This window comes from Anser brachyrhynchus (genome assembly GCF_964034855.1).
Source record: "Anser brachyrhynchus genome assembly, chromosome: 12".
NCBI lineage: Eukaryota > Metazoa > Chordata > Aves > Anseriformes > Anatidae > Anser > Anser brachyrhynchus.
In genome coordinates this window covers 4,282,517-4,303,553 of record NC_137707.1, presented here as the reverse complement: position 1 = coordinate 4,303,553, position 21,037 = coordinate 4,282,517, and the positions used below count along the sequence as shown (strand labels likewise).

Sequence of the window (21,037 nt, the reverse complement as noted above, 5' to 3'; positions counted from 1 at the left end):
CAGTGTATTTGTAATTTTTAATTAAAGCAACGTTATTCTCTGGTTTCATGGTTTATCGTGGCGATATATTTTTATTACCTACTGTGCTCTTGGATTTTAAATTATTTATGTAAATATATTATTGCAGTATTTATTCTCAGTAAGCAATTTGACTCAATGCTTCAGAGATATCTTCACAAGAAAAGTTTATTATAGCTCTAAAGCATATCTAATTCATTAAGTAGAATTAAAATGCAGTATTTGAAGCTGGAGAACTTAGAAACAGAACCCAAACTACAATAAGTTTTGTGGGAATACAAAAGGTTGCCAAAAATATCTGAAGCAGTATATGTAAGCAAGTTGCGTGTGTATTTTTTTTTATCTGCACCTGATTCCAGCTGACTCCACATAGTATAAATTGTTTCTGGAAGCATGGAATAAGGTACATTGTCTCAAAAAAAAAAAAAAAAAAAAAGCCTAAAATTCTGTAAAATAGTGCTGAAACTATGCTGAAGTGAGATCTGTAGTTCAGTGAGTTTATTCCAAATCTCAAAAAAATACTTGAGAAAACTAAGGAAGATTCACTAGGAAAAAAAAAAAAAAGGAGGGGGGTGGGGAGTTTATTTCTGTTACTTTTCTTGTTGCTACCAATCACCACCCTTGTATGAGTGAATATATAAGCCACGAATAGTAAGGAAATTTCAGGAAATCTATTTCATGTCTCTTGCTGGGATTTTTTCAGAGATTCTGAACCCCATTGGAGACTTAAATCATATTCCTCACTACCATTTAAGGGATCAATTTTGCATACTTTCACATCACGCCTTTTAAAAGTGCTTTTGTTGCAGATGGAGGTCAAGAAACTTGCTGTTTGGGATACACTGCAATCACTTGCAGAAGTAGTATATAATGAAAGACAGAAAGTCCTAAAGAGTGAATGCTTATGAAGTAACATACTTAGTCATTGTTAAATATGTCTCCTAGAGTCTGAAGGACTTGTCTTTGATTCCTAACAACAGGAGATTTGTTTTCCTTGTGCAGACAGAAGAATAGTTCTGTTGTTATAAATGAATGGCTAAGCCATGCTCTCTGCATGCAGCACCCGAGTTTTTCACTGTAAGTTACACCCAAGAGCATCTTGAGTTGGCTCCGCAGTTTTATTTATGACCTGCCTGAACCCAGCCATTGGGAATTTGTAGCACATCTCTGGATCTGAAGTTGCCATATATTGGACAGTGGAATTTTATTTATTTTTTTTTCCTTTCTCATTTTTAAGTTAGAAGGAAAGACAGGTAGAGAAGGCATCTGCTCGAAGTAAAACTTTTTCCCCTTCTGTCTTTCCTGCAAAATTTTGAGACACAGAAACAGTAACTCTAAAGAACTGCATGTATTGCGGCAGGCAAGCAAAGCCAGAAAAGGAGAAATCCAATTACTTCTAAAAGAAAGAACTTGGCCAATTCCATCATGCTATGCAATTACCATCTATAATTTTATGTACTCTCCCATCAATAATTAGCTCAACAGTCTTTTTACTGAAACTGTTTCTTGAATGTGCTAATACTAGCAGTGTTGGTAATCACAGTGATATACATGTATAATTATCCTAATATTAATACGTTGTCTTTTTTTTTTTTTCCCTTGTTTGACCAAACAGACTTTCACCTTTTGTTTAATAAACAAAGTAAGCATACCACTCTTTCCCTATACAACAAACTCTTTAGGGCTGCATAAAGATGGGAAAGGAGCAAAATTGTGTCTGGAGCATACTGCCCCTCTTTTATCCTCCTCTCATACCTATGATCACACTGATTTAACTCTGGAAGGGTGATAGCAGCTTAAGAGCAAAACCAGGCCCCATTTCTCCTGTTCAGCTGATATGTAGCTGGCCAGCACTGTTCAGAGAGATCACAGAGTCTGAATTAACTTGGTGGAAGCAACTGATAAAAATCAGAATCACCAGTGTGAATTCCCAAGATCAGACTGAAGAGAATAAATTAACAGAGTAAAATCGAAGTGCTGGGATCTTAGCAGAACTGCCAAATCTGGAAACAAGGCCCTATAAGAGCTATGGGCAGCATCTTACATTGACCACTCAGGAAAGTCACTTTGAACTCTGTCAGCTTCAATACTGGAGCTGTACTGTTATAGGACCTACTCTTCCTCAGAGTAGTGAACAGGTGTTGATAGTTTGCTTCCCAAAGTCTGTTATTCAGCTCTTTTGTTACTCATAGGGATTCTCTGGCTTACTTAATTTACAGCCAACCTGTCAACACCTGCAATTTAACACCCTGGGGAGTTCCTAGGAGTCCTCAGTTGCTTCCAGCATTTCTCTTGGTGAACAGCTCAAAGGCTCCCTAGTTGTTTCTTTTCCCCTTTTTCTTACTGATATCCTCTGTCTTTGTATTGGGGCGGATGTTAGCCCTCTTCTTTTCTGCTTTTGCATATCTTCATTTTTAGTGCTTAACAACAATACCATCTAACCAGTTGATGCTAAGTTTTTATATCCCTTCTTTTGTCTTGCAGGGAGGTGGGGGAACCTTCCCATGCTCTCTGGTTTATTTATGCTGACATCTTAGAACTGTTTTGTTCTTCCCAGCTGTTGCCAAGGTTTTGGGGGAAAGATTAATGTACGTGAACAGGTAGCTGTGACAGCTATTTTTCCTTGTCCTCTCCTAGTATAAATGGAGGCCCAGCAGAGAGCAAATTTTCACCCAAATTCCTGAACTAACGCAAGGGTCTCAGGAATTTTCAATCCAGTCATTCACAGCTTTGAAGGGAACCCATCTATCAGAAACCAGCCTTTATCAATCCTGACAAGACTTGTCAGAGGATTGTATTCTTAAAATTTTCTGTCTGCTCTACTCTGTTGGCATAAATTATACCTAATATGCTGATATTAAAGCTGTATATGATAAAATTGAGAACCTGTGTTTCCATGTAATCAAATAAGCCATAGAAACCAATTTTAGCTTCCCTTGATATTACCTTAAGAATCTAAAATTCTTGATTAATAAGGATAAATGTAACATTTAAGGGGAGTTTAATTAGACCCTCTGTCTTTTTCCTGCGTAACAATATTATGCCATATTATGATTTCAACCATGTCAGCCCTCAGAACGAATGTCTGTGAACTGTGAAATTATAGGGCACATTTTTCATGTCGCTGACTAAACAATACTGCAGATCTTCTTGAGAAGTATAACAATAGGATATATCAGTCACAAGTTATGCTTGCAGTGGAAGTCAGATCCTGACAATAACTCACTTTGTCATTACTGTTCTCTTCTGGTTTCAGAGAAGGCAGGATTTTGCCTCTGGAAGAAGTAAAGAGTATCTTGATTATAATAAGTTGGCTATCAAATACGTGGATGCCGTGTGAGGAGGCAAGTTGACAGGGGAGGGAGTGGTAGGAATTCAGTTAATATTTTATGGTCATTGAATTCTTGAGTCCAACTCAGCCAAGTTAGATTGTGCCTGCATGTCTGGATGTAGCTGCAACGGTTTTCAGCGGTGCCTTGACAGAGTTTTATTTGCACTGGTAATATGTAAAGATTGTAACCCCAGTGACCAGTGTTATTTTATAACACGGAAAAAGCTGGGAAACCAAGCACTCAAAAGTTTGCCAAGGAGACCAATTACACATCTAGGCCAGACTCCTGTCACCAAGCAGAAGTGTATAATTAAGCCATTCTTCTTGTTCTTGTGGAGCTCAGTGCTTCCCTCTTTAAAGCAGGTGCAGATCTCAGATGATACCAGAGCAGGTGTTGTCAGGTATTCAGTTCCTGATTGGAAACAGGAAACTATAATTCTTTCAGCGCTTTTTGCCATGCTGTGAAGATATAAAGTGCCAGTGTTATGGCTACATTTCATTAATTTGTAGTCTCCAGAATAAAGATAGAGTAAACCATGGACATGCTGAATTCAGTGGTAAAATTCCCACTGAATCTGGGTATAGGATTTCACCTCAGAGCAGAAGCTTTCTGAAATACATGGAGCTTCTGATATATGTTTATAACCAGTACTGAACAGCAAAACATCCCTAGTCTGGCTGTTTCAAAAAATGAAGAACCTCATCTTTCAGACTCACAAATGATTATTTTTAGAGTGGAATCTGAGTTCAGTAAGGAAATTGTCAGAAGGCCTAAGCACTCATTTTTACTAAATGGAGCTCTGCAATGTTACTGTAATAGGAAAAAAGTCTTGTAGAGTTCAGCTGGAATTTTTCTATTAACTTAGTAATAAGGACGTCAATTTCTGTAAAATAGCTTCTGAGTAAGAGTGAAATTATGCACTTTGTTAAGCAGCAGTAACCCTGCAGATCCATTCTTGATTCAAACGTGAATTGCTAGGGACTGACTTCTTCCTAACTTTATGACCAGTATGCTCTAGGTAAATATGCCTACAGAGACATGCCTGCCTACATGTAGCTACATAATTATTATCCATATGATCCCTTGGGGCAGCTCTATTGGGTAGTACTTGGCATAGCATTGCCTTGGAGATACTAACCTGTATCACCCACATTTCATTGAATATTCCAACCCCTGGAGAATTTTTACACATTTACCTGTTTTATTGTGTCTGTCAGAATAATGTTTCCTTCTTTTCCTTTCCAAAGAGAAATTTCCAGTAGAATTCTACCTGCCTAAGGCATGGCCTCTTTGGAGGTTCAGCCCTGGGTCATTGCTAGTATTTTATACATAAAAAACAAATGCAGACACAGAATTTATCTGATTATGCTTCAGGGCTAAAACAAGAAATTTTTGTATTAATAGGGCTCAAGGTTTATAGCTTCAAAATGGAGAACTTAAAAGTTGCTTGTGGCCCTGGAAGCAAAGGTAACTATGACTAGTTATGACCAAACAGTGAAAGACTGTTGGTAAAATGTCTGCCTTGTTGGTACCACACTGCATTCAAACAAGGCCTAGATATAAATTTTGTCAAGAAGAATCACTGTGGCATCACTATGGCAAATTAAGGTTAAACAAACAACTGTAATTCTTCCATTTTTTGTCTTTTCAGTGCTTAATCTCATAACCCCTAATGAAAGCTTTTTTCTGTGTCATAAATGAATACTTATGTGGAGCTTTCTTCTAACTTCTTCAAATTTTCCGTCACTGTCCAGCAGATCTCTTAAATGCCTTGTATTTGTCAGGTTGCTTAATGTACATCTGGAAGGGACACGGCTGTTATAACGATGAATATCATAGAACAATTGGGCTGTGTAGAGTAGGCTTGTAGTAGGCAATGCATCAGAGCAAGCATTCAGAATATAACTGTGTGGAATCTGACTTTTAATGTTTTTGTTCAACAAGTGAAAAGTAGTATTTCATTTTTTCCAGCATTCCTTGAAGGCACAAGCAGAAAGAGAAAAAAAAAATCATCACAGCAACCTATAATAAATGTAACAACCTAGACTTGATGACATTATAAATAAAGCAACTAAGACTTGGTTATACACAATCCTGAAAAGTGATGAGGGCTAGACAGGTAGGAGGGTGCTCCATGGATTTTAAAGTGCGTTTGGACAGCTTGAGTACCTAAAAACCTGATTCATAGAGATCAGATCAGGTAAATCACACTTCCCTTTTCATTTGTCATGGCCATTAAAGACAGTGGGTTAGGCAAACCAAAGTGAGTGGCCTAAAATAAAGGAAAAGTTATGACCTGATATTACAAATTGCTTCAACATTTCTGACAGAAAGTGATTGCACTTTTTTTTGTATACTTCAGTGTACTCAGTCAAATAAAGCTCAGATAGGAGTTTATTCGTACATAGCAGTTAATTATTACAGTAGGAACCTATTATTACAAAAAGAATGAAAGATAATTAATTTTCTTCTGTCAGAACTGCACCCATGAAGTGCACAGTGTATTCAAAATCAGCTGGGGAAAATGAAAGCTTAATTTTAGTTATTACTAGCCAGGGATAAATACGCCTTTTTCTTCCTATTACTGGATTGGACAGTAGTGTGAATTTTTTTGAATATTACTTTCTCACATTATCAGACACACTACTGAAGTTCTAACCTACCCTTTCCTTCTTTGTTATTAAATGCTACAAGGTTGGAAAGTATTTTAACTCAGTGGGTATTAATTCCTCAGGGCTACAAAACTATACAAATGCATCAAGACAGTCTGTTTTCCTACTACAAATACAGTTATTTTTAAACAAAGCTAAACTGAAGAACTAAAAGGAAAAACATCTTAATTGCTGCAATAGTAATACCAGAGTGACATATTTTATGGAATTAGTTGAGTTCTATTTCTATGGAAACAAATATATTAATTTCTTGGCTCTTCAAACGATTTAGAAAACCCTTTGAGAATTTCCAGTTATTCCAGATAAACTCAGACCATTAATCAAACATCAGACAGCCTTGTATATATTTTTCACATAGACATTGACATGAAGTTTGCATCATCATATTCATGTATTGTAATACACAACTGAAAACATAATCTGATGCTGAGCAATGGTAAGGATGTTGTTTTCACTAGGACTTCAGTTTAGCATGAGTTGTTGCATATGTGCTTCTGTATACTTTTCCAAAAGTAATGCCTACACAGAGTGAGTCTCACATCTGTGTGAATAACTAATAGAATTTCCTTAAGAAGTCCTTCTTGGACAAATTTATTTTGTTTTTGTTTTTGTGTGTAAAATACTTTTCATGAATAAACACAAGGATTTTAGAAAAAAAATACAGGAAAATGTAAGCTGCTAAAATAAAGTTAATAAAACCCTGAATCTTTTCTTGTAAAATAACCCCATCCTTAATTCCTGCTCTAGCACTGACCTTTAGAGAATCTAACCTTTATAATAGATGCTTACCAGATGAAATAGGGAACAAGGAGTTAACTAATTTTTAACTAACTTTGGTTGGCACTCAACTGAGACCAAAATCATTCAGGTTTGATTCTGTTTCATTCTAAAATGTAATTGGATATTAGGAGAAAATTCTTTATGGAAAGGGTTGTGTGGCATTGGAATAGGCTTCCCAGGGAAGTGGTTGAGTCACTGTCTCTGGTGGTCTTCGAGACACGTGTAGATGTAGGACTTTGTAAAATGGTTTAGTGGTGGACTTTAGTACTAGGTTAAAGGTTGGACTTGATGAGCTTATAGGTCTTTTCCAACCTGAGTGATTCTGTGGTTTTGACTAGGCTGGGCATTCCACATATTTTCTCCCTAGACGTAGCATTTAGGACATTTACATAAAGGGTTTGAGCCAGGAAAAGCCTTTCATTCCCCACTGCCAGTGCTGTGTACTAGCAGGAACTTGAATCTGCAGCACACTGCTGTTTCTGCCAAGCTTCCTGGTGGTGGGCAGGGGAGAGATGTGGTGCCATTTTGGTCTTAGAGCTGGCATCTATGTTGTGGCAGGTGCAGGAGGTGGGTTAATGAAGCAGTCCAGCCTTCCCGATAAAGCTTTACTGCCAGACACCCATCCCACAGGTACAGGAAAACAAATAAACTGGGAGATGTGTAAATTAAAACATGTGCATGGGGCTGTGTAGTGGGGTGCACAGGGGGATCAGTGCGTGGCAGGGGCTGACGGGAGCCTGCAGTGGCAATAGCAGCACGGGCTCTGGAGGATGACAGGAGAGGCCAGGGGTGATGCCACAGCCTGCCATGGGTTTGCACAGCTCTCTCCCTGTTGAACAAATCCTCTCTAAGAGATGTCAGTTATTAATTCAGTTGTTATTGTGAACTGGTAACATGAAATACACTTCTGGGGATCAGCTCCACATACAGCAAAGGCTATAAATAATGGCTCAGGCAGTGCTCTAATGTGAGAAAAAACAAGATTCAAGCCAGCTTTTTTGCCTGGATCGGGTTCAACTCTACTCCCAGGTTCAGTGTTTTCCTTTTACTTGGGGGAAGTCTGGATTCCAATGTGGATTTTTGCCACTCTAGATTATGCCTAATACATGAAAACACACTCGTATAGGATTAGCAACCAAACTACATCGTATCTCACCACAATGAGCTTCTGGAGAAAGAACCCACACCAGCTGCATACTTTTTATTAGCTGTTACTTACACACTTTGAACAGAGCTGGGGGTACGGTGGTGTGTAGTCAATGGGGACAGGAGAGCAAACAAGCCGGAGTGGGACTATTTCTCTTGCCAGGCCCCTAGCCTCAACCTGCCAAGAAACTCAGAGCCACATGGAGGCTTTTATAAGTCAGCAGAACATTATTGCTCTCCTATCATCTCCTGCATTACGGTGCTTGCCTTAGAAATAGCTGAATCTTAGAAATGAGTCCTGTGCAAGTTCAGCCAACTCAGGAATGTCCCAGCTCTGTCAGCACAGAAAACTATTTCGATTACTTTTCTGGCAGTATCAGCTTCTTCACAGATTTCCTTTCTGAGTTGCTACTTACCGCATGGTCAATTCATTGTGTGTTAAATTTTGTTCTCTTACACTAGTCTTTTTTTTCTTTGTCCTTTTTTGCTAAGCTAAGAAAAAAATAGTGAAAACGTTTTTGCTGGTTCATCGCAGTAAATAGTCTTATGTAAGTGTTTTGGCTTCAATACCTGATACAGCCAAGGGATCCCTAATTATTATCTTTTTTTTTTTTTTCCTTAAAGAAAAACTTCATGGAATTAGGATCTGGTCTCAAGTTACTTTGTTAGAAGTATTCGTTCTTCATAATGAATTTTTTTCTTTCATGAATTTACTTAGGCATAGAAAATTGCCACATGATAATGAGATAGCTTTTCTGTAAATGCTAATTGCCAGGTCTGTCCTTTTCTGTAGTTACATGCTCTTCATAGCAGACACTTCACACCCCTGTTTGAGGGATCCAAGACGGACTCTGCTTCGTCATCTTTGTTGCTTGGAGCCTTTGACATTATCTTTGCTGACCTTGACTTGACAGACTGGGCAGACATTTCCTTCGTGGCATCTCTTTTACAACTTTAACTAATGTTGTCCACTGATTCCAAGGCTGGGGTTTGTGAGTCTCGCACTTATTTTCTAGAAAAGGTCTATCTTGTTAATATATTTGCTTTTTCTGGCCACGATCCAGATTTTTCTGGTAGAATAGATTTCACAGAGCTACTGCATTTTCAAGGCCTCTGACTTCTAAGCAGCTGTTCATTCAGAAATGTTTAATGTCTCTTTCAACTCAGAGTTAATAATTTGTAACATTCAGTAATTTTTTTATTTGGAATTGCAGTGTTTTGGCTAAAACCTACTTCATTACTTTCATGACTTCTATAATAGTACATCTCTTCCTCCTTGCCTCCCCCCCCCGCCTTTGTCCAGGTTTTAATTAAAAAAAAAAAAAAGCTATAAGTCATAAATACTGGGCACATTTTTCCCTAGGAAAAGTTCCAAGCATCGTCTAGCACTTTGAGGATCATAATTTAGTCTTCTGTTAGAGGTAAGTATTTTTTTTTACTAGCCAGCATGATAAAAAATACCTCACATTTTTTCCTCTTTCAAATTCCCATTTAGGATCCCTCACATAAGTCAAGGAAGCATTTCTTTTTAAATTTGCATCAAATTCATAGTTTCAACTTTCCAAGAATTTTCTCTGGCATTGAAGAGGTAAAAATGGCTACATATAGTAAGGGATAAGAGAGAGGAAAGTCACACTATTAATAATTCTGAATGCCTTGAGGACAGCCAGAGGCCATGTTCCCAGTGATCCCATATGTATATGTTCTTACAGTGTTCAGATTTAGACATTGTTCATTTCATTTGTGTTGTTTGTGAATATTCTTCACTACCTAATGAACAGTTGTAATTAAAGGGAGTTGTGTGTGTTTAGTATCAGAGGAAGTCATCCTGCTAAATCTGCAGGAACCAATTCAAGAAATATCCTCCTTGGTATGGCTTGCGTCTCTGGCAATAGGACAAATGGCCCATGAGCATTCTAAGCTTACTTTTTAATTATTTTCAGAGTGACAAGGAGTTATTTCGCATCTCTGGGATAGCCTAGTCCTCTAGGATCTAGGTCCCATCTAGATTTATACTGGCTTGTAATTCTTAGAAAAGTTCTGATGAGGAAAATGGAACAAGAGGGCAACAAAACGCAAGCGAGCATGAGAGAAACAGATGAACAGGGGATGCCTGATACACTAACCTCTGCTTTAAATGGCATCGATATTGTGAAGGCCTTAGATTGGCACAGGACATAAACTGTGCTAAAATGATTATTCAGCATATTCACCAATTTGTTATGCTTTCCTTTTGGAAATTAATTTGCGGAAACATTAATTCTGTTGCTTCCCTACAAGGTGGGTCCCAGAGTTAATCGTTGTTGATGGGGGCCAGAGGAGATCTCACAAACAGCCAAGCATCACACAAGCATGGGCTACAAACCTGTGCTGGAGCCCACACTGGCTGCTCCACTGCCCTGCTTCTTGGGGAGAATGCTTCACGACTCTGGGAAGTATTAGCCAGGGCAAAACCGAGGTTTTATGGCAGCTGGTCAAAGTAATCTGCTGCTGGGAGCAGCCTGGCTCCTGGCAGTAGGATATGCAGTGCAACAGGAGTTGTATTGATCCAGACAGACTAATGCTTCACAGCAGTGAGCCAATTCTCACCTCTTTTCTGTCTATCCCTCAGAAAAAAAATACCTCCCACTAAATCTGGAGAAATGTGCTACTTCGTGGCTGTGTTCAATAGTGACATTTTAGTAGTGAATCTGCTGGGCTCTTAGGAAAATTTTCCTGTGTTTGAGAGCTACCAGGACCCCAGCTTGAAAGAAAAGCAGCAAATGGATTTGCAGTGGGAGAAGCTGCTTCTGTTGGAAGCACACTTGCAAAGAATTGGCATATACAGAAACTTGATAGGGTTTTACTGCCAAAACCTTCTCTAGGTACTTCATAAAAGAACCTCCAGTTCTTTCCGTTGATTAGCTTTTGAGGCACAATTGCTGCAATGAAAAAACTTTTACTGATTTGCATGTCGACAATTATTCTAACAGTAACAACCTGATTATACTAGGTGTGTTAGTCCCAGATCCGGTGTATTATTCCCTAGCTTTAGGAATAATTCAGATAGTTATAGCCTCTGGGTTCATTTAACCATAGCCCTAATCACTTCTGATTAAAAAAGACATAAATGCATTTGTTTTGTTGTTGCTGTTACACATCAGCTCCTAGGATTTTTTTTGCCCTGAAGGAAAAAAAAAAAAAACACTGAATATTAGTTCTTGGTGTAGAGAAATGTTTGGAAGCCTGTACAATGAAAATAACAAAAATGCTTTCCTTTTCCATAACAGTTTATTTAACTACCTCATTATTACAGTTTTAGTAATTCCATTTGATTAATTGGTGTAGGTTTTGGTGTATTATTATTATTATAATTGCAATGACTCTACAGTTACTTCATGTTTACCAAGGGTTTTACTTCTATTTTTTTTCCACACAAATAACTAATTAGTCAACCATTTTCTGATCTCATATTTCTCAGTGGCAGGGGACTAGAAACTGAATTTCATCTAATTTTTCATTCTGTTTTGATCATATCATTGTAGATAGAGAATTGTGATGAAAGTGAACCTGCTAAATCACTGATGTGACAAGGAAAATAAAGCCAAAACGATGAGTATTTTTGTTCAGATGGTGAGGTGGGGTGCATAATTTAAAAAGTGCCTTGCAGAGGAAAACAGAAGAAATTACTGTCTGTAGTGTGGCTGCAGCCCTACAAACTGTTCCTTTTGGGCACAGAACCACTCCCAGTGCTAAAATTTACCAGATGAAAGCCCCAGCCTGCTCACTGTCTGAACAAAGCAGCTCATTGCCTTTTAAGTCTCATGCAGAATAGACTTAACATTTCTAACACTTTATTTCCACTGTGCTCCCTCTGATTCAGTGAGTAGCAGGAGACAATATTGGGTATATATTGATCTGTCTTTAGCTGTAGAGAAGAGCAGCTGAAGCTCTCTCATTTGACCTTCTATGCTAAGTCCCATATGCTCCAATTTGCCTGTACTGGCAATACTTCATTTTTACTTGAACAGGACAAAAACATTTCTGTGTGAGGTATGCTACTTAATTCTGTCTGTGGGGTCTGCACTTGGCTCTGAATGTAGTTAAGAGAAAATTCCACAAACAGATATATCTCAGCATTCCGAACCCCTCCCACCCATATAAAACTATATTTATGTCACAGCCCAATTAACTGCAAAAAGGATTTAAGTAAGCAATTTTTTTTGTGGTTTTGTTTTGCTTTGTTGTTTGTTATCATTCCTGTCAAGATTTGTTGTTTGTATAAAATATCCTTGTGTGTGTTAATTTTTATTATTTTTAATGGAAAAAAATAAATTGGAGTTTTATTTTTTAAAACTGGAAATAGAATGTTACAGTATTCCTAAGTGTACTGGTATATTGCTATAGACCAAGTAGTGTCTAAAGTTTCCATTTCATTTCGTCTGCCTTTTTAAATATGTTGTAACTAAAAAGGTACACACTTTCAGTCCTAAAGATCAGAAAAAAAATAACAGCTTCAATATTTCTGAGAAATTGTTTTTACACTTCCAGCAGACTTTACTGTCACTTATTACTTGGTTCAGACAGGTACCATAGGAAGGGCTGTAGGAGAGAGAAGTCATCCTCCCAAGCACTGGGCACGCTCCTTTTCTTGCCATTTCTGTATATTACTCATAAACTGAAAGTGTGACTGAAAGAAGACTCAAATGGAAGCTTGTTCTAGAGAATATTCTGTGTTCATATAGCATGGAGGAGTTTTAGGAAAAACTGCTGAGCTTCTTCAGTGGTGTGCTCAGCCCCGTAGTACCACAGCGTTCCTGCTCTGGTTCTCTATAAAACACATTTCTTTAGAACAAGCTGAAAGGAGTTTTTCTTGAGACTGAATCAATGGAAAGCTGGTATTAACATCAAGTGTCTGACCAAAAACATGAATGTGTAAACCTTAAGCCTTAAAAAGCAATGTATATCAGTCGTGTGCAGCAGTGCTGAATTTAGTAGTGTGTATATCCCGTCCACTCCACATCCTAACAGATATGCATATACTTGGGAGGGAATTATTACATTATTTCATGTGCCAGATTGGCATTGTAGCCAGAGAAGTATATGGCTATTCAGATAGGGTTAGAATAAAGTATGTGCATGCTTATGTTCGTACATAAACTAGAAACTCGAGAGACACTTTGGGATCACCTGGGAAAGAGCTGCTGCAGTGAGTTACTACAGAGATCGTCATGCCCAGCCTGCAGAGCTAAGCTATGCACTAGTGCGTAGCTAATGAATTCACCCTGGAATATGTCCAGTTTATCACACAGAAACATGAATTTTGTGACCAAAAAATGCATAGAGTGACTTGTGGCACAACATTGATGGGGATTTTAATTTATTTTTTTTAAATTGTACTCTAAGTTGACATTTTCAGCCTGCAAAAATACAGACAGTCTGCAAGCCCACAAATCTGTTCCATGAAGCTGAAAAATGGCTATTGCATAAATCCTCTATCCGCAGTAAGTTTAAAAATGCGTCTGACCTAATGCCTTTCTCAACAATGTTGCCAGAAAATGTGATTTACTTCAGGTTTTATTTTTTGTTAATGATGTATTTATTCTTATCAATAATAGCATATTTCTGTTAAATTTGCTTCTTTTATTTTAACATTTTTTATTTTAAAGAATCTACCCAAAGTAATTTGAGCGTGCCTGAATCTCTGTAGGAGAGCAGTACAGGACATATTTTACAGCCTACTGCACATTTAGCATATAGCCATACTTTTAGTAACAGCATTTCAACCCAAATTGAAAGGCATGCATTTTGTATGATCATATATTTAATGGGAAAAGATGGCTAACTATGCTTGGTTTGCCATTTGCAGTGTGTAAGTCAAATATGGGGAATGGAAAATACAAGTAGACGACAGTTTAGGTTGTTTTTCCTTTCCTTTCTGAGTTTTTAACAGTGTCTTTTGCAGATTGTTGGGTGTTTCTTAACTCTTTTAATAGAGAATGTTTACAAGGGATATGTATATGTCAAACCTAGCAGATACAGGTAGGTTTACAATACAAAATGGGCCTTAAAAACTGTCAGTGACGGTATTGTGGAATCACAGATTTTCTGAAAGCCTTGAGGATCAGGAATCAACACGTGTGTTTATGCAATTGATTAAGAAAGATCTGAGAGAGACCTTTAACAGGATATCAGCACTGTTGCCTTTGTCATTTCTCGTATACCATGTATATGCGCACCTGTAGGTTTTGAGAGGAATAAATGCGTAGATTTTGGTAACGTTCTGTGATAAAATACTTATGCTTCTGTTTTCCCTGTGATATGAAATTCCACAGTTGCTTTTTAGTTTGTTACCTCTGATGGAAATTGTGTTTTAGGTTGTGTCCCCAGTACAGTGGACAGATATCTAGGCTAGCTTAAAATTTACTACTAGTAGTTCCAGTATGGTACTAGTAATGGTCTGGGGAGTTCAACAAATGTTTGCACAACACTCTTAAGACATATGATCTGATTTTTTTTGTGTGTGTGTGTGGTCCTTTTGGGATGATAATCTTTGTGGATCCCTTGCAATTTGGATATTCTATGATTTTGTAATGCAGGATTAATATTTTTTTTCTGTTCATTTATATTACACGGATGAAAAGGAAAATGCAAAAATTAAAGAACTAGTTCATCTGGCTGACTTGGTAGGCCTGCATGTGTTGCTGTATCATCTTATGGGTGTCCTATTCACTGGATGACAAAACAATATTCATTATTCAACAGGGATCTCCATTAGCTGTTATGAGTACTTAACATTACCGGTTCCCACAAAAATGCCCAACTGTTATTCTGGTAATTCAAATGTTGTATGTATAGCTGAATGGTCTAGTAGCCAAATCTCCTGTGTACAAACCATAGACCTATTACAAATAGCATATTGAGCTATTAATGTGTCATATATACATACTGATATATAATGTCACGTATACATATTGATATATAATATCAATATGTCTATAATAGAGGGAAATGTCCATTGTATCCCCTTGGAAAGCACAAGGCCTACATGCTTGGGTACAGAGCAGTGTGTTGGAAGCAGTGTGGAATATGGGAATTAGAAAGTGCCAGGGTAGCATTGCATATTCATTTGCCAACAGCAGTGAAGTTTGTATATGTACAGAAAACAATACTGATTACTTTTTGCCCCATCTCTTCTAACACAAAGACATTTACCTGTTGACATGCCTTTGTTATTTCAGGCATTTTTTTTTTTTTTTGAATTGCTAATAAATCATGAGAAAAAGGCTTTAGCTCTGAATTATTACTCAGATATGCCTACAGAACACCTTAAACAATAGCAGAGTTATGCTGAAATTTTTGTGATCTCGTGCCCATAATAGTAATTACATAGTTCTGACAACACTGCCACACTAACTGCGTGCACTTATTTAAAAGGTGTTGCAAAAGAAGACTCAAAACTATTAGGACACACCAGTGCCAACTGCACTGAGGCTGCGTGGTTGGCATTGGCACTTGTTGGACTGCAGACTGTTGCTGACTGTTGAAAGGAATGCCAAACAGTGTAATGCTCACATGCAGGCTCAGATCCAGGTATCTCCAAATTGAACAGCAAACTACCAGCCTGAGTTCAGCACATAAAAAAGGAGATGTGAAAACACACTAAACACAAGGACCATGGATCATGTGTTACTGAGCTGTATGAAATAGTGCTTAGGGGCTACAGTGGAAAATTTGAGGCAGTAGCTTTCTTTCTTGGTATTAAATGGAAAGTAAACCTGTATATTCACCTGCATCTTGAAATTATTATATCTTTTTCATCAACAGTTGTTTCAATATCTGAAAAAAGGGAAAACCCACAACTACTCCAAAGACTTTCTTCCAATGGCTTTGCTGACACAAATACTAAAAAAAAAAAAAAAAAAAAAGTGAAAATATAGTTAGAGTATATTAGATGTAATATATGTCAGAGAATTACTATTGTTTGCATTCAGCATGGTGGGATAGCAATTAGAGACCCTGGCAAGGCTGTGAATATACATACACAACATGTAAGTTGCTCTCCCAAAGCTTATAACCTAAAACCATATAGGAGCTGGACTACCTTTGTTATCATACAGTCAAATAGCAGAAAAAATGCGTGTGTCATCATAAATGAGTCTAGAGTATATTTCATCTGGAGAATCGCTCCAGAATCGCAGTTGGTCTTCTTTTGTGCTCTTTCTGGTGCCATACACTGCTGTAATTTGTGCAAGCAAAAGGTAATGGTAGCACAGTGGAAAAGATGGAAAACGATGATGGGGTGCAGGTTGATCTCTAAAGCTCTACGTCATGTCATCTCTACATATAGCTTATGCAACACCACACAGTTTTAATCCAGATATGTAATGTTACACTTATAGTTTGATAAGTGTTTTTATCTTTCTCTTAGAACAACCGTTTTTTTATATAGGTGTGTATATTTATGCTGCAGTTGCTATGCTGATCTCTCCCAAATACCTGTAAATGTTTTTCCAAAGGTAGTTGCTCTCAATTTTTCAGGTGGACTTGATATAATGAGATGAAATTCATATTGGCTTGATTTAAAGATTACATAATGTCTGTATTTAGAGAATTTTTCATTCAGAGACAAAAGGGAGTTCTCATGCTGAGCTCTTAAGCACAGAAAATATGAAGTTACCTTCCCCACTGATCATTTCACTTGAGTAGTTCATGAAGAGCTCATAGAAAAAAATCAGAGACTGTCATTATATGGTACAGTCCCAGCAGGAGCAAGACAGATATGGTAACTTCAATATGTTACCTAATTGTAGGTGAAATGCTGTGGATTCAGAAATTTGGATAATGTGAATGCTTTTCATTCAAAATACAAATGTGCCTATACTTCTTAGGGGGAATATTGGGTGCATTCAACTCTGATATTTTTTCCTTATGTCAGCAGGACCAGGATCCATAAAAGTTGCAAATATGATTTGGAAATCTAATGTATGAATAAGCTTTGTTACATTTCTGATACAGACTCCTTCCAATCAGATTGGACAGATTGAAGCACTATGAAAATGGTTACTATCAATATTTTTACACTTTAAGTTTCATCCAGGACCAGTCAGCATACACACGCATACATGCGTACACACGAGAGGAGAGAATGAATTTTGAATCATCTGTGTTTAATTCTATTTTAAATATAGTTTTAAAAAAACAACTATACAATTTGCAAATGACAGTAACTGCTTCTCTGCATCTTTAGAAAACTGTTCAAATTATTCTTTTCTGTTCTGCGTCTCAGTACTTTTGATGTCACTCATTGCTGTATGCTCTCAGTCCTTTAGCAGTCAGCTATAGATGTTATCCTTTTAAAAGCTCTTCAAGGCAGAAATACATCCTTCCATTTTAACGCTATGAATTGGGTGTGTAGCTTGAATTAAATGACTTCCCAGATTCCATCGTGACAGAGCCAGGACTCAGAGTGCAAATCTCCAGGTCCTAATCGTGCTATAACAGTCTTGCTCAGTCGTCTGCTACAGTGGCATCTTAATGCCTGCAGTCTGCAGTACAAAGCCTAACTGCAGGATCAGATAGATATTTCATGGGGCCAGTACTGCTGTACCACTTCTTTTCTGTTGCATCTTGTTGGTCAGAGCGTCTCTGTGGAAGGTGACTTGAGCAATATCCAGATGCACAAGGCTGGAGAACCACCACCCCGACAAGCCTTTCCAGATCGCTCAGCTTAACTCCTGTCAGTGCTGCACAATACGCTGGCACAGATGTGTCATTCAGCATAGATTTGGCACTGATTTTTTTCTGTTGTGGTGATACTCAATATGTTCAAAATGCTTCATTTTGCCTTCCTTCTCTTTCTGTTAAAACATAAGAGCCAAGACCCCTTGACTCCACATGGGAAAAGTCTGGCAACTACCAAGCTCTGGAAGTCAAAAGCAGCATCTGGCTCTGTGCCTAGATGCCTGGCTGCCCTCCTTTGACCCCCTGGGCTATTTGACTGTTGGCTGTGAAATTGTTTTTTTGTCTAGTGCAAGGTTGGGGCTCTGATTATATTTCCATGTCCATATTATCACCACTGTTCTGTGTAAGTCTGTGCTAATCAAGCTGCCAGCCACAACCACCATGCACGTCTGCTAGCAACCCCAGGAGGTGTTCTCTGAATGATTTGCATGCATTACAGGAAGGAGATGATGACATTTAAACATTTTAAATTATTTCCATATATATGCTATTTTATTTTAGTTCTGCACCAAATAGGCAAAGTGCATATTTTGATTTGTATTCTGTTGTTCTACAGCTATAGCCTCTCTGCATCTGTTCGTAGGTCTGTATCTGAAGTACTTAATGTTTTGCAGTAGATGATCCCAGTCTAAGGGAATTGTTTTTTCTTCTTCTTTTGCAATACTTGTCTTACATATAATGCCAGGGCATGAACATAGTGCAAGGAGATGACAAACAAAATAGACTACACCCACTTACCCGTGTCCTGGTGTTCACATAAAACCTTGGGGACTGTCACGTGTTGACATGTTTTAAAACTAAACAACAAAATACAGAAAACCTCACAAGGCAGCACTAAATTTCACTAATGCAATGTAGAGTAAGTCCAGAATAAGCAGTAATTGGCAGTCCAGAGAACACAGTCCTGTATACATCCATACAGACTTATCAATGTGCTTATGATTTTCAAAAACTGAGTGGGTGCAAGCAGGCACAAACATTTATGTTTAACCACCTAAAAAATGGTCTGATTTTCAATACTGCCATACAATTAGATCCCACTAAAGTTAAACGTAAAAAGTGAAGCTCTGTATTCTTTTTTTTTTATATATATGTAGTGCTTTTCTTAATGAGACTATTCTAAATCTTTTGCTAGCAGAGTCCTCAAAAAAAAAAAAAAAAGAATAATCATCTTAGCTGTACTGCAATATACTTACAATAAGTAAAAAATGTGGTAGGAAAGACAAAGTACTACTTTCACAATATCCTGTGCCAAATCACAGGTTATACAATTCAGTTTTTTATTTGCACAGCCATCAGTGCTTTGTAGAGCAATCAGGGAAGATAATACAATCCATTTTAAATTCTCATTACTTTAAAAGTGTTGAATCTTCTTAAATTGTTTCAGGGTTAATTGAGAATTTGCAGTTTTACAATAGACTACGAATTGTTTAGGCTGCCCTGATTCCATACTTTTGTGCATACCTTTGTTGCAAAGTTATAAAAACAACAATAAAAAAGAAACAAAGAAGTGAAATGAAATAATGATCTGCATTGTTACTATTCTAGCAATTTGTTTTTACAGAAGATAAAGCTCCTGTATTGATTAATATTTACATAGTTAAGTGGAAGAACATGTTGGGTTGATGGAAAGTCTCACTATGTATTAGTGTTTGGCTTTGCTTTGTTTTCATATATTACCTATGGGATCATTTCTGCTCCTGGGGAAGACAGTGGAGAAACTCTGAGTGACTTCTGTGGAAACATAAGCAAGCCATGTGTTTTTAGTGTTCGTCTCTTTTTCTCATAAACTCCAAAAGGTTTGTTACAGTATGTTACAGGGAACTAGCAACTCACCATCACTTATTTTTACCTTTTCAGAGCACACAAGAGACCAAATCAAGCTTCTGAAGTAGGAATTCAATGAGACCATGTCTTTGTTGGCCTGCAAATTTTCCTTTCTTCTACCTATTGCCATTTTATTTCATTTTACCTACTTTATTTTTCCCTTTCTAACAATCTGTTATTTTTGATTATTTTCTCAGGAGATAGTTGCACTGATAAATTATTTTTCGCAGCATTATCACATAGGACACCTTTCACATGAAAGGTATTGTCTTGGCACCTACTCATTAAATAGTAACAGGTTTCATGTCAATTACTTACAATTTAAAATGTCTGTAGAAGATTTTATGGCTGTTCATGACCTATAACAATTCACTACAAAAAAGGTAAACAGGTTAGTATACTAAGTATTGACTATATGATTGGAGGTTTTGTTTAAAATAATAAAAATTTCATTGAAGAGGGAATTGGTGCCAGTTCATTCAGTTCTGTGCTGTTATATTACATATTATCTTTAACTCAGTGTAGAATCAGAACATTCCTACATTTATTACTTCAGTATAATAGGGCAATTCTTAGTGCATAAAGTTCGCAATCTTTCTAAATATTTCCAGTAGCGGGGTATAAATATTTGTGCTGATGACTGCAAACAAAGCACAGCAGTGAATTATGTTACAGGATCTGGACAGACAGCATTTTCAAATCCTTGTTTGGACAACATACATGTGGTTGAATTGTTCCAAGACTCTGAGCATCTAAATGAAACCATTAGAAGCAGGTAACTTTAGATTACAAACTGCAAATCAAATGTGTACAAACTAGGGGTCTGTATGTAACCAGCTCTCAAATTAGAGCTAATGAATCAAAACTCTCTTTTTGATACCATACACCACCATTTATAGCACCTCCAGACCCACCCAAGATAATTAATTTTAATAGAAAAAGGAAAAACACTCAGAAACGCAATAAAAAATAAAACTGCTAGTCCAACCAGAATTTTGAGTCTGGAAAAATGAGAGAATTTATAAAGTCTGTAAATACCCCTGTTGCTGCAGAAGTCCTTTGAAAGTGTTTAGGTACTCTACCTATCACTCCAAAGATTGTTAGTAGGAAACAGGTCCTATGCAATGCTTCAAATATTGATTTCTGTATGAAGCTTTGGGGCATCTGTACCCAAAGACATTGACTCAAACTTTTCTATGTTTCTCTCTCAAACGAGCCTAACAGTAATGATCTATCTCAAAGGAAGGCACAAGGTTTAAGTTGTACTTTTTAAGTCTTAAGAGATATACCTCATGAAAGCCAGTGAGTGCAAAGACTTTTTTTTTTTTTGTAGTAATGTAATTAGTGTATGTCTAGATATATAATTGGTTAATGACTTTTATCTTTTTATATAGGTACTCAGTTTATAAGGATCCAGCAGGCTGGCTAGAAATTAACCCTACCAATGGTACCATTGGCACCACTGCTATCCTGGATCGGGAATCACCTTATGTTCAGGACAACATATACACCGCTCTCTTTCTGGCAATAGACAGTGGT

The 21,037-nt window shown here is 37.3% G+C and overlaps 1 protein-coding gene across 8 annotated transcripts in view; it reads left to right on the top strand.

Annotated features, from left to right (window-relative positions):
• The window catches only part of CDH13 (cadherin 13), a 489,849-nt gene that overhangs the window by 433,682 nt on the left and 35,130 nt on the right, over window positions 1–21,037 (top strand). For all 8 annotated transcript variants that reach the window (XR_013938364.1, XR_013938365.1, XR_013938366.1 and 5 more), the window contains one exon: window positions 20,893–21,035. Coding sequence is in view for 5 of the 8 variants with exons in the window: in XM_080552453.1 (XP_080408579.1) it covers window positions 20,893–21,035 (143 nt within the window). In the remaining 3 variants the exon portion in view is untranslated. The remainder of the gene's footprint in view (window positions 1–20,892; window positions 21,036–21,037) is intronic.